Here is a 12918-nt window from a genome sequence, read left to right as displayed (position 1 = left end):
AACGTATATGTACTTCAGTTATGTACGGATGTATTGCAAGTTGTTTAAATGTTTTTTTCCCTCTAGTAACCGCTTTAGCCCTTTATCTCAAAATATCAAAAAATTTAATTTTAATCATGTAATTTTTTTTCGGTTCTAATTTGTCTAAACAGCAAAAAAGAAAAAAAAAATTTTTTTTTCAAAAAATTATTTAATACACTATTAGTATAATAACAATAACTTTAAAGTACCATCAGCACTACGCGCCTACAATAAAAATGAAAAATAACTATTCAAATGTGTTGCATGAATTTTACATAAAGAATTCAGTAGTTTTGTTTTATACATTTGTTAGGGAACTCTATATGGATCGCAGTGTTTTACTGCATTACACAAAAGTGTAAAAACACTTTTACAGAGGCGAAATATCCAACTGAATTTTAACTAAAGTGACTGACTTTTTTTAAAACCGGTCATTTTTGATAAAACACGCGTGGTTTCTGTTTGGATATAGTATAAAATTAAAAAAATAAATGCCATTTTATATGAATATTTCTGCAAACAAAAATTATATTGATAATCATATATATAAAATTAGCATATTTTCAGTACTTCTGCTAGCCATTGTCCATTAAAAACTACTGCTTGTATCAACATATTATTAACATAAATTATTGGTATGACATTTTTCTGTGTAATGAACCAAAGGTTTTAGAATGGTAGAGAATTTTTGAGACATGATTATGTCCGCGGAAAAATACAAAATTTTCTTTAAAAATACTTGATATTCCCAATTCAAAATCATCTAAATCAAAATGTTTTTAAATACATTGCTGAGTTTTTAACTCATTGGACATCCAAAACTGTTTAAAATACATATAGTAGATTCAGTTTCATAGAGATATTTTGAAAAATTCTTGAGATGCCAAGTTTTTTGCGAAGTGAAAAAAGCAAAAAAAAAAGAAAAAAAAAAAGACCACAAATCTTGAGAAAACGCATTCAAAGATTTTACTTTCAAACTAAGATCACATTAAAGCCGTTTTACTTAATTGGCAATAACTTCACCTCTAGTTATAGTATAGATGAAAATGAAACAGTTTTGGATTTTAAAATAACTACTCTTTTAAACGAATAAATAGAAGCAATTCCGAAAATTTTGAGACTAAATTCATCATTTGAAGGAGGGCTTTAATTGAAGTATTCAAAAAAACTAATCTCTGTCCCAACGCCCAATAACGTATGTAAGCGATGACACACAGTTAAGTACTACTTTAAAGTACCGTCAGTTGTCAAAGAGTTAAAGTCCACACAAAAAATGTAGTGTGACCATTAAAAGATGGCCTCTGACCGTGTATGACCTTCATTACGAAAAGAGAGAGAGTTCATTCTTCAGAAATTGTGGGGGGGGGATAAAATAAACATCTTCAAGGGTTGCTCTGGAGTCTTTTTTTTTTTTTTTATCCCATTTCTCCCTATATTGAAGAATGCATCCCCCGCTTTTCCTGATGAAGGTCAGGAAAAGCGGTACAGTATCTATCCTACTATATTTGGTGGCAACTGGTGTATCGAATGGCTGTTGTTCAAATCTGTGGTTTTTTTTCTCTGTTCATTGTGGGAATGATATTTAAGCTTGGTTAGAGGGAAACAAATCATTGCTCAGAACTTTAATCAGTCTTCGAGGAAATAACTGGAAGTGAATTTCATCCTCCCACGCACTGTTCAGTTATATCAGAGGTCTTTAACCTTTTTCCAGTCACGAGCACTGCCTGTACCCAAAATCAAAAGAAGAGCACTCTTACGGTAAGTTTAACATACGAATGCATGAAATGACGATGATTTCAATCCTTGAATGCAATTCTTCCAAGGTGTTTAATTGGGACGTTGACCAAGTGCTCGCGAGCACGAAATCGGACACGCACATCGAGCACTCTGGGTACTTTCGAGAGAGCACCGTAGTGCTTTCGAGTAACGGGTTGAAGATGCCTGAGTTATATCGACTGTCAATGGGAAAAATAAAACCGACATCAAAGGAAAAGGTAGCACATTCAATGCCTCATTAGTAAGTACTTAATGCTTAACTCACCGATTAAAAGTATTGTGCACACAGTATAACTACACAGCACACCTACTATTTCTCTTATTAACACGACGTTAAAAATGAAAAAAAAATTAATTTTATATAGTAATACATTGTGCAGCATTCTTCGAATCAGCGTAATCGTTTACTGACTTAGCAAAGGTGCCGGATTCTAGCATTCTGCACCTTGGTATGGAAGACAATTTTACAACCCCCAACAGGAATGAATAACCTATTTTGGATCTCGGGGCATCTCCGTAGACAACAATTAGGCCACAACACGATACTCACATAACACGAAAATTTAAGCATCTGTTAATTTCGCTTCTAATATGGAAGTTAGATGACAGAAACACTATAAAACAAAATGCAGTCAAACCCCGTTGTCGATGTCGCAGCAACTCCGTTCAACACCAGACTTTTCGGTGAATAAATATTCCAAATCTAGAGATTGCATCTCTTAATTAAACGGTGATTCGATATTACTTCAAACTTTTTATAGCGCCAGAATTCTGAGAAACAAATGATAGCGTTAAATCGGGGTTTTATTTTACCTAATTCTGACATCATTAGTACGATGATAGGTCTAGACTCTGTACGCAAAAGACACGTTCCGGCTTGCATTAGTACATTAGTAACTCAACAGAGGAAGTTTTACGAGAGACATCAGGTCCGTATCTAAGCTGGGGCGATGCCCCTAGGGCCGCCGAACCGAATTTAGGGCCAAACAAAGGGAAAAAATACACTTAATTTGCATATTATCTGAAATTTTCTAGTTTTTTTGTTTTTTTTTAATAATTTGCAAGGGAGACTAGCTTCCAAAAGGAATCATCGAAAAAATGAGAGGGGAGGCAAAACCTTTCCTTTTTTGTGTATAATCCTTTCTAGGGAGGTCTGCCCCAGAGCCCCGAGAAAGCTCGCTACGTGCCTGAGAGACATGTATGGTCAAATAGCAGTAGTTTGTGGGCAGGGTATGAGAGATGACTACAATAACGGGCTTCGAATTGATTTACTTATTGTGACCGTGAACTGTGATGTAGAGCGCCAGACCCAAAATTATTTATTTAAGGGCCTACATCTCTTTCATCGTGGAGATCACTATTGTCGTGATCACTGAAAATTGATTTACTTATTGTGACAAACGTTCACCACTAGCGCGTTTTTTAAATAACCTTTTTTCTACTGGCGACCGGTGAGATTAAGTGAACGATTTTGCGGATCGGCAAAACGGGAGAAATAATTTGCGAACCGGCAAAAATATTAAATAATATAAGAGGAAAATTTCCACTCTAACCTTCTAACTTATTATATTTTATCATGTGAGAAACATTGTTTTATATGAGACTCGTGTCCTATCAATTAAAACCGTTATCAACTGTGACCAATTCATGACCTATCAATTAAAAACAAAAGTATTTGTTATAATTCTTCAAGTAAAATTGTTTGTTGGGTATAAAACGGTTTGCAGTATGAAAATGTACAGTATTGTATATATTATGACACCATATATTTTTTTAATTTTCATGACGCACACCGGTGTAAATTTTGTGTGGTAAGAGGCAGAGATGAGTTTTGTTCTGGTTTGGTGATGATGTGAATTTTGTGCGTCAATAAAACTGGTTACTATGACCATTTTTGACACAGAAGCAAAAAAGAAACAATTTTGCACTAGGAGCCCTGCTGCCAGCTATGAATTAAAAACAAACCGATTGTTATGATTGATTGTCTATTTTTATTTTACTCAGAATGATACGGACGAAAGGGAATCTAATCTAATTAATCAAATTAAATCTAATAAACCTAATAATATCTAATTTGAGAAATTTAATTAAAACCAATTCCTCGGAGTCACTTTCATTTCAAAGAAGTTATACAAGCACAGCATCGCACTTTTTTTTTCCCGCACACATAGGATACTCTATTCTTTTATTGAAATAGCATTTTTCTCTCTTTTTTTTTGGAAAAGAATTCGATTCATAAAATTTTCCGATTTTCTCATCCAAAAGTCAGCTCAGATTTAGAGAAGTTTTATATATTTCTCTTCCTCATCCAGACGTAAACTTCGTATGGACACGAGGTTTTTAGAGAGATAGGAAGAAGAAGGGAGAGAGAATGGGAAACTCTACGTAAAAGACAAAATAAACATTTCAACATTTTATATATATATATATATGTATCCAGAATTTTATAACCAGACGGGTATTAAAAAAAAAGGGACATAAGAATGGGGGGGAAAAGAATTTTATTACCCACTGTTATTTTGGTGAAGCTGATGGCAAGGTATCGGTAGGCGTAAGTATATAGTGTGGGAGAAACCCTACGGCTTTTCTTCGATCGTCAAATCGCGGCAAGAGTTATATTACACTAGGGGGATTCATCGAACCAGGTAAGAAAGTATAGGAGAGAAAATGAAAAAAAAAATGTCAGAAAGTAAGGCACAAAAAAATAAGAGAAGAATACCATCGCGAGGAGGAAAGCAAAAAAATATCCCAGTCGTTAGGAGCTTTCGCAAACATACACAACATAAGCAAACACACGGTAAAAGAAAATAATAATAATACTAAAAAAAATATAAGAAAGCAAAGAAAGTCGGCCATCCCTTTGCTTGCTTTCCGTTCTTTTTTTTTACCCACAAACATCCCGGAGCACTTTCCCGGCAATAAAACTTTGGGCAGGAAAACGCGATGTTGTAGCATTTCCGCCATCAGCGCCTGGTCCCATTTCCGCCGTTGCCTGGTTTAACTTGCACACAGAGACGAAATAACCAAACTCTTTCTTTCGTCCCTTCATATGTGTTGCAACGCAAGGCACATGTTCTTTTAGCGGGCCAAAGTTTTTACTCTGTAAGAAGCAATTGTAGAAGTACATAGTAGTAGTAGTATGTACCTATGGGAGCAAATAAATAAACCCCTTGGTAAAAGTCAAATCCGAATATTCCGAACACGGAACAGATGGTGTGGAAGATGTAAAGAGAACACGCATCTAAGATGTTTCTTTTGTTTGTTTTTCTTTTTTTTTCCCCGGGTATCCAAATCACTTGGTGTATTCAAATGGTACCAAGGAAGTGAAACGTAATAAACCAACAAATATACCGATGTTTAAAAATAAGTTATTTCCGGTAATGAATGTGAAACAAGCGGCTACACATACCAAACAACGACAACCATATTTTTGTTTGAAGGGAAATTTTTTTTCTGGATATCATGCCGAGGTGAACTTGGAGAGAAAGTCTACTGGTCTTATCGATACATTTTTTTTTAATCAATACATAAAGCTTGAAATATACTCATGCAACAAAATACAAAACGACACTAAAAAATGGTCAAATTTCAAAAAGTCAATTTCTTGCGATATATAATATTTACAAAATAATTATATGACCATAATCAATACTGTGATAAAATTACATTAATTTTTTGTTACTGTTATCAATCTCTCCCAAGCAACTGTATTTATTGCATGATTGCTTCATAGTATATGTCTTTTGCAAATGAAAAAACAAAAATGGAACAAGCTTTGTCGTGAATACATTCTTCGTAACTATCTTCGCGTGGTTGGTACTGACATGATGAAATTGATATCATCGGATTTGTCTTTGGAATCGCTAACGGACGACACCAATGTTGTCTATTTACGTGGTGAACATCCCAAGATAAAGCTAAAACTATTTCTGTAACTAAAACGGGCCGCGAGCCTGGTGCCCAGACCGAAAGAGGTATTAAAATAACAGTGGTATCATTGGGGTTTATTTTAACACAGCGTTTCTCAGCCTTTCTGAACCCAAGGACTAGTAGAAAGAATGTCTGGAATAATTTGACAGACCATTTGTGTATCGTTTTACGGGGGATATTCCTTTAATTTTGGTTGTTCTGTTTTTTTTATACATTAAATATTGAAAATTGCTGCTGATTTTCTAAGATTTTTCTATTGAGGCAATAAATTGTATTTTTTGACTAAACTTTGTGATATACCCTGTATTTATCGTATCTCGTAGGATCGCAATACACGACATTTTCCACGATGATGTATGTTGAACCCGAGTGTAATTTTATAAGGTATAATTTTTATATGAACCCATATACAAATAAAACTACTAAAATCAATTACAATGGTTAAATAATTTTTATTATAATTAATTTTATCAAGTCTGCTTGCGGACCACCTATACCATCGTCGCGAACCATCGGTTGAGAAACACTTCTTTAACAAGATCGACCCGCAGACATCAAAAACACTTCCTGACATATGAGCGTTTATTTCCTTACGAATGCACCCAGTATCGTCAGATGGTCTAAAAGACGCATTCTCACGTCAAAATATTGGGGTTCATATTACTATTCGTATGGTTAACTATGTGAAATAGATTTCGTATTTTAAGGAGCAATGTAACACACAAAACCCGTTTTCTAAATAATGTTTTGCTGACTCCTTTATCGATTCGGTCTTTGTTCGAATAAGACTTTTGAACTAAGTAGTTAGCGGGGAATGCACACCTCATATAGACAGACATATTCCCTTCTTGTAAATAATAATCCAAATATATTTCGCGATTGATGTTCGATTTCACGATCCTCGAACATTCGAATGCATCAATCATTTTATTTTTCTCCTTGGAATTCTCGTTTCGGTAGAAGAATTCCACTCCCAATTCACTTCTAATCTAATGGATGCATTAACACGCGCATAAGCACGTAGAGACGAACAAAGACGTTCATTCAAGTGATGAATGATGCCGTGGGTTTCACCTGCTTCACCTCGAACCGTAATCCTAGAATTTTAGTTTTTTTTTATTATTATTTTCATTTTTGGTAGAGTATGGTACATCCCCCTCCCCACCTTTACGCATTCCGGAGAAGTCTTCAGCCCAGCCTCTGTCTTTACGACCGACCGTTCTTGCATGCCAATGATCAATGCTGGAAGCAACAGCGACTTGCTGACTAACATCGGGAGATGATGTATTCCTCTTAAACCTTCCTTTCCCTAGTCTTTCTTTAGGAAAAAGGCACCTTCTTTCTATACCATCGGATTTCTCTCTCTCTCTCTCGGGGATGTGTGGTGCCCTACGTGGGTTTTTTTGTACAGTGCCCGTTCATCAGTCATGGGGTTGCTGCTCTCTCTCGCTCTCCTTTGCCATCTCTCTCACAAAACAATAATCCATTACTCTCGAAACCAAGCCCGTTTTCTCTCCTCTTCCATACTCTACGCCATTTCTCTTTGCCTTTATACTTACTTCCCTGCCTTCCAGCAGTAGTGCTACTCCACTGCTCTTTATGCAGAGAGCCATTTGGAAGTGAGGGAGGTAAGAAAATAATAAAAAAAAAAATAGAGAGAATGGTGTCTAGGGGTGAGGATAAATGCTCCAAAGGGACTCAAGGTGTAAGAAAAAACAATCTTCACGAGAAAAAAAAAAACATCTGATCGATCCTCCTCCAACCCCTTATGTATACCATATATCCGTTCAGCGGAAGACAAGGGATGGTGGAAGAAATCTTAACATTGTTTCAACAGCTTTGGTTTGAGAGAGGAAAAAAAAACAACAACAACAAAATTTATAAGTTCGGAGTTAAAATATGTTTATGTACACATGCAATGAATAATAGGATCTAAACTGTTGAAGAAGAGGGATTGAATCGGATCATAGATCGAAATGTGTTGCCATTAGAGAAAGATGAATATTCATCGTCTTACGGGTTGTGGAGGTTCTTTCTTAGCGGATGAAATATTGGAGGATTAAAGGAAGAATGAAATATTTCAGATGCATCTTTTTATTTGACTCATATAGTTTTTAGTACTTAATAGTAAATCATCATTATAATTAATATGATTAAATATTGTCATGTGATTGCTATTTGTATCCTTTAGTTGGTAATCACCGTACATTTATTTATATCTTCAGAACATTTTATTCCGGTAATACAGAGTGGTTATAAATAAACTAACAGCACCCGTTGTGGTGGACGTATATAAGTTATTTAGACCATGGGGGGGGGGGGGGGAAATAATTGCGATAAAAGAGTGCCTCTTTTTCACCTGTTAACAAAATTAAAACATTTTTTTTTTAAATGTCTTTCTTTTTCCCACATTCCACAATTCATCCTATATACCGAGTTTCATCAAAACGCCTCCATCAGAATGGGTGCTACATACGTCTGAGTAGTGTCAGTTTATTTATAATTATCCAACGGATGTGCAAATTGTGTGCAGGATTCACACTATAAATATATTCCACTCGGAATAAGAAGCAACGTAGTGCTTATGGTTTTGCACCTTGAGGTGTTTACGCTGATGAGACATATACGATAGCGAGAAATGATATTCATAACAAATCAGGATAGTGATAGTGATAGGAACCGAGAGACACCCAGGCTCTGTCACACTCAGTGATATAAGCACATTGTCCCTGGGGACTCGGGTGCCTCCGGGGAAACCTAACCATTTATTGATCTTGAGAAAGATATATTACATACATGGGCAGGTGCCATTACACACCTCGCCAGTAAACAAGTATAAAATTTGTAATCGAAAAATGGTGATTCTGTAAATAAATCACAATTGTAAATCACAGGTTATAAATCACAAAATAATCGTCATAATCGGGAATAGTTCTTGATAAAATGTGATCTGCTTCTCTTCAAGGATTTTCATTGAATCAGTAACTATCACATCAATGAAAGCTGTCAATCTACTGCTGCGTTGATCTAATCGCTGCACCGTGTGGTTTGATTTGGTCCAAAGACATTCGTCAGTAATTGCTGCCTGTATCCAGCTTTTCGATAAGCCAGCGTGGATCAAACTATTCTCGACTACTCAGGCTCCTCTTCTTCTTCCTCTTCTCTAAACAGATGTACGAGATCTAACAAATCAGGAGAGACTGAATACCAAACAGAAATGAAAAGTTCGGAGAAAAAATTATTTCATTGAAAGAAAATTCATGTCGCTCCGGGAAGTCCAACCGCCAACCCTTCGAAGTCCGGATGAGCGCTCTACCATTAAGCTACAGAGGACTGACATTTTCTTTCCTTTGCGTTATATGTGCATCGAATAAGATTTTAAAGAAAGAAAATCTCGGTCCTCTTTGGCTTAATGGCAGCGCACTCGCCCAGAAGGCGAAGGGTTGATAATTCAATTCCCGCAAAGGCATGTGAATTTTCTTTCCGTGAACTTCATCTTTATCTCTGTTTGGGGGTTTCCAGTCTTTCGTACTTTGTGCATACGAGAGTTTTTGTACTCAAAGAACGGAGAGCATTTCTGTGCTAGACGTCTTTTAAATCTTGCTACAGAACATCAGGGGAATTCTTATAACCAAACTAAACATGTGTTCACATCGATTCATTCGATTTATCTTAAAGGATACCAAAAACTCTTATATACTTTGTATAATTCTTGCGATATGAGCGTTTGAAGTACTTTCGATGCGTTACGTTACGTCAAGTTTTTTGAAAATTCAGCCGGTTCGGTTAGATAGATGATTTAAAAGACACATTCTTGTCGATAGTAACAAATTGAGAAGAAAAACGTCGGAGTATTTTTGATCAGCGAGTGTCACGTATCTTTAAACATAAATTATGAAGTCTTATTTTAGTATGAATGACAATTGTGGTAGGATTCACGACAACCGAGGATAAGCTATTCCTTTTATTCACAACCGTGTTAGAGGGAAGGTCCTCGAGACACCACAACCCGGAGTTGTCCCGTAGCTATCGATACTGGTGTCCTCTTGTCGAAGCACTCGATTGACGGTGTATTGATATCTTATATAGTCCATCCTATCCATCCCGTTGAAAATTTTAGACACTTGAATCATATCCCTTCGACACCCGCGTTCTTCCAATATAAAAATTTATGTTAAAACTTATGTAAAAGTTTTTTTCGCACATTTCTACTCTCTACATTTATTCCAAAAAGTCGGGTGTTTTCTTGCTTTTATATTTCCATTTGTATATAGGTAGTCTGTTAAATATTCCAGTGCATTATGAACTCTATGTAAGTCAATATTAATACTGTTTATTACACATTTTTTTTTTCTCTTCAGATGCAGCCGCTTCCACTTATACACCGAGCAATGCCTGCTACAGAACCTAACAGTGCCTACCAACAGCAGCAACATTCATCGAGTCCGAGTCTCTGTTCTACTTCCAGCGGCATGATCACGAGGCAAGCCTTGCAGGACCACAACATGGCCCTACAGCAACAGCACCCGAGGGCATCGCCACCCGTCCCACCTCACGCTCAGCAGTCGAGGGCGGCTGCAGCAGTGCACGTGCCGGTGACCTCGCCATCCAGTGGATACAGCGATTCGTACTTCGCTCTCAGTTTGGGCGATCAGTACCATCACCATCAACACCACCACTTGTGCGACGACGCCGGAGGCTCGAAATCCGGAGCGACTTTTCCTCATTCCTTATCTTTCGGCGGATGTTCGCAGCATTCACTTATGCAGGGCACGTCGTACAGCACACCGTGCGGAAACTCTCAGTTCGGCATCACTCAGCCTTCTGCGGCGGCTTCTTTCTTTGCCAGGTTTGTTGAATGATGTCTAGGTGTAGTAAATGGCATTTTACATGACCGCGAACTCTGATAATAAACTATTAAATACGGTGATATCCCGAGTTAAGATCTTCATTCGTTTATAAAAAATGTTATCATGAGAGAGAAATTCATACCTCGAAGAAAATTAAAAATTTAAATAATTGAGAACTCTCTAAATTCTCTCTAGACCTGCACAATATGAACACTCGCATAAAAATCAATTGACATGGTATCGTGCACTGTTTGCCATAAACATCCTTCAGACTACCTCGCAAGTTTCCCCACATTTTGAAAGAAAGCATCCTATTTCGTTTCCTCTTATTTTGGCGTAGAATCTTCGTGATTGGCTCACAAATACCGCATAGTGATTGGATGTGGGGCATAGAAATCACCGATTCTGAGCCCGAGAGCAGGGAATTTTTTTCCCTGAATATTCTAAGGGAAAAAATGGACTACTTACTGACGTCACAAGCAGAGTACATAGGCCTTCTATCTCTAGGAGGTGCTGGCAGTGCACACTTATAATATCACGCAGACCAGTACCTATGGAGAATAACATGAATTTCGCTTACGAGACTTATGCAGTGTTTCTCGACTTTGGTTTCATTAAAAACTGGGGATCCAAACCGGGAGTTCTTGGAAAGATTTCAATGGGGGGTTCGTAAGCTTTGATAAGAATCTAATTAATTCATTGTTTCTATATTGTATTCTGAATTTTATTACAAAAAGAGGGTCGAATTTTATAGACACGAGGGGGGGGGGTATGACATATATTTCATAGGTACAAAAGTTCCTATGAAAAGGGTACAAGGAAAAGGGTTTGTTTGCCTTGATGGGAAAAGGCGTACATTATACAGGCACTGCGAGATCATTGGCATACATTTTACAGGCATATGGAGTCCACAACATACATTATATAGGCACTGCGGTGTCAGTGGCATGCATTTTATAGGCATATGGAGTCCAAAACATACATTTTATAGGCACAAACGACGCGTGGAACACAGAAGGTAAATAACTTAAAGATGGTCTAAGGTCCATTTGTGGCTCCCCAATATAGTTTAGTGCAGGGGTTCACAAACTTTTTCAACCCGTGGCACCCCATTCTCGTATTCAATGCTCATCCGCAATCTCCGCCGGCTCCCCAGAGCTGTTTAACAAAGAATATTTTAGAAAAAACTTTGTGGGGTTCACAGCTCCACGGCGCTCTGACAAACGTTGGAGGCGCACAGTTTGAGAACCTCTGGTTTAGTAGATATTTTCCCTTATAAAAGAACCGCTTCAAAGCATAAAATAGGTATAGAAATCTATATTCCCAGCTCGTCGCGATGCCTCTGACAAAGGTTGGCGACGTTCCTGGGAGCTGTGGCACACACACTTTGGGAAACAATGGTTCGGAGGTATAAAAAGGAAAGAAAACTAAAGAACATGAGCATACATATTCAGAAAGGCGGAAACTTTTCTTTCAATGGCGTAACGTGCCACGATATGCATCCATTTTATTCCATCTGGTGCAACGTAGCAACAACTATCCAGTGAGATGAAAGATTCCCGGTGTAGAATCAATATTTATGGCACTTTGAAATCTTTCGATGTTAACACGGGAAAAAAGAAAGAAAAGAAAAGACAATTTTTTGCTATTTTTCTTCCTATTTTTTTGTATTTAGCATTTTTTTCCCTCGACTGTTAACTTCTCTGTAGCTAGTGGGGAAAAAAGAGTTTTTTTCCTCTGACATTTCAGTTATCGACCGGCTCGACAACACACTTTTGCTCTCTTCACTGGATACTGCAGAAGAGAAAATTTCGATCCCAATTTCATTTTATCTTTTCTTTTCCTAATGTCAATGGGATAGGGATCGGAGTACGGAATTTCTCTGTCGCGTTCTCTCGCTCCATTCGCACATACACAGAGATAGATAGATTCTGATAAAATGATATCGATATCCTAGCCCATGAGAGTATTACAGGATCTTAAAAAGAAATATGAAAATAATCTGGTTTTTTTTTGTAGAATATGTTTTGAAACTCCTTTATGTATGAAGCGTAATTTGTTTTCACGTTCAGCCATCTGTGACTCATGATATTTTATCAAAAATATCATTTCGATGCTATGAATACTGTATCGTAAACTTAATAATGTAGGTTTAGTTATCATACACAATTGTGTTACGTGCTTATTTATGCATTGCAAAAAATGATAGGCTTATTTACCAAATCTCTGGAATTTCTAGAAGAAATACCTCCGTATCGCCATGAATATCACATCTGATCACCAGAAAATTCCGCCAAGATTCGCGAACCCGGTTTCTCATGCTTGAGATTTTTCTTTGACA

The 12918-nt window shown here is 37.0% G+C and overlaps 1 protein-coding gene across 4 annotated transcripts in view; it reads left to right on the top strand.

Annotated features, from left to right (window-relative positions):
- LOC149082629 (uncharacterized) overlaps positions 1 to 12918 on the top strand; it is a 207034-nt gene that overhangs the window by 166868 nt on the left and 27248 nt on the right. For all 4 annotated transcript variants that reach the window (XM_089235896.1, XM_089235895.1, XM_089235897.1 and 1 more), the window contains one exon: positions 10089 to 10576. In XM_089235896.1, the coding sequence (XP_089092022.1) occupies positions 10089 to 10576 (488 nt within the window). The remainder of the gene's footprint in view (positions 1 to 10088; positions 10577 to 12918) is intronic.

The sequence above is a fragment of the Pholcus phalangioides genome, unplaced genomic scaffold (genome assembly GCF_987345545.1).
Source record: "Pholcus phalangioides strain wild (caught in Gottingen) unplaced genomic scaffold, Ppha-v1.0 ptg000009l_1, whole genome shotgun sequence".
NCBI classification, from domain to species: Eukaryota; Metazoa; Arthropoda; class Arachnida; order Araneae; family Pholcidae; genus Pholcus; species Pholcus phalangioides.
This window is presented reverse-complemented; position numbering and strand designations above follow the sequence as displayed.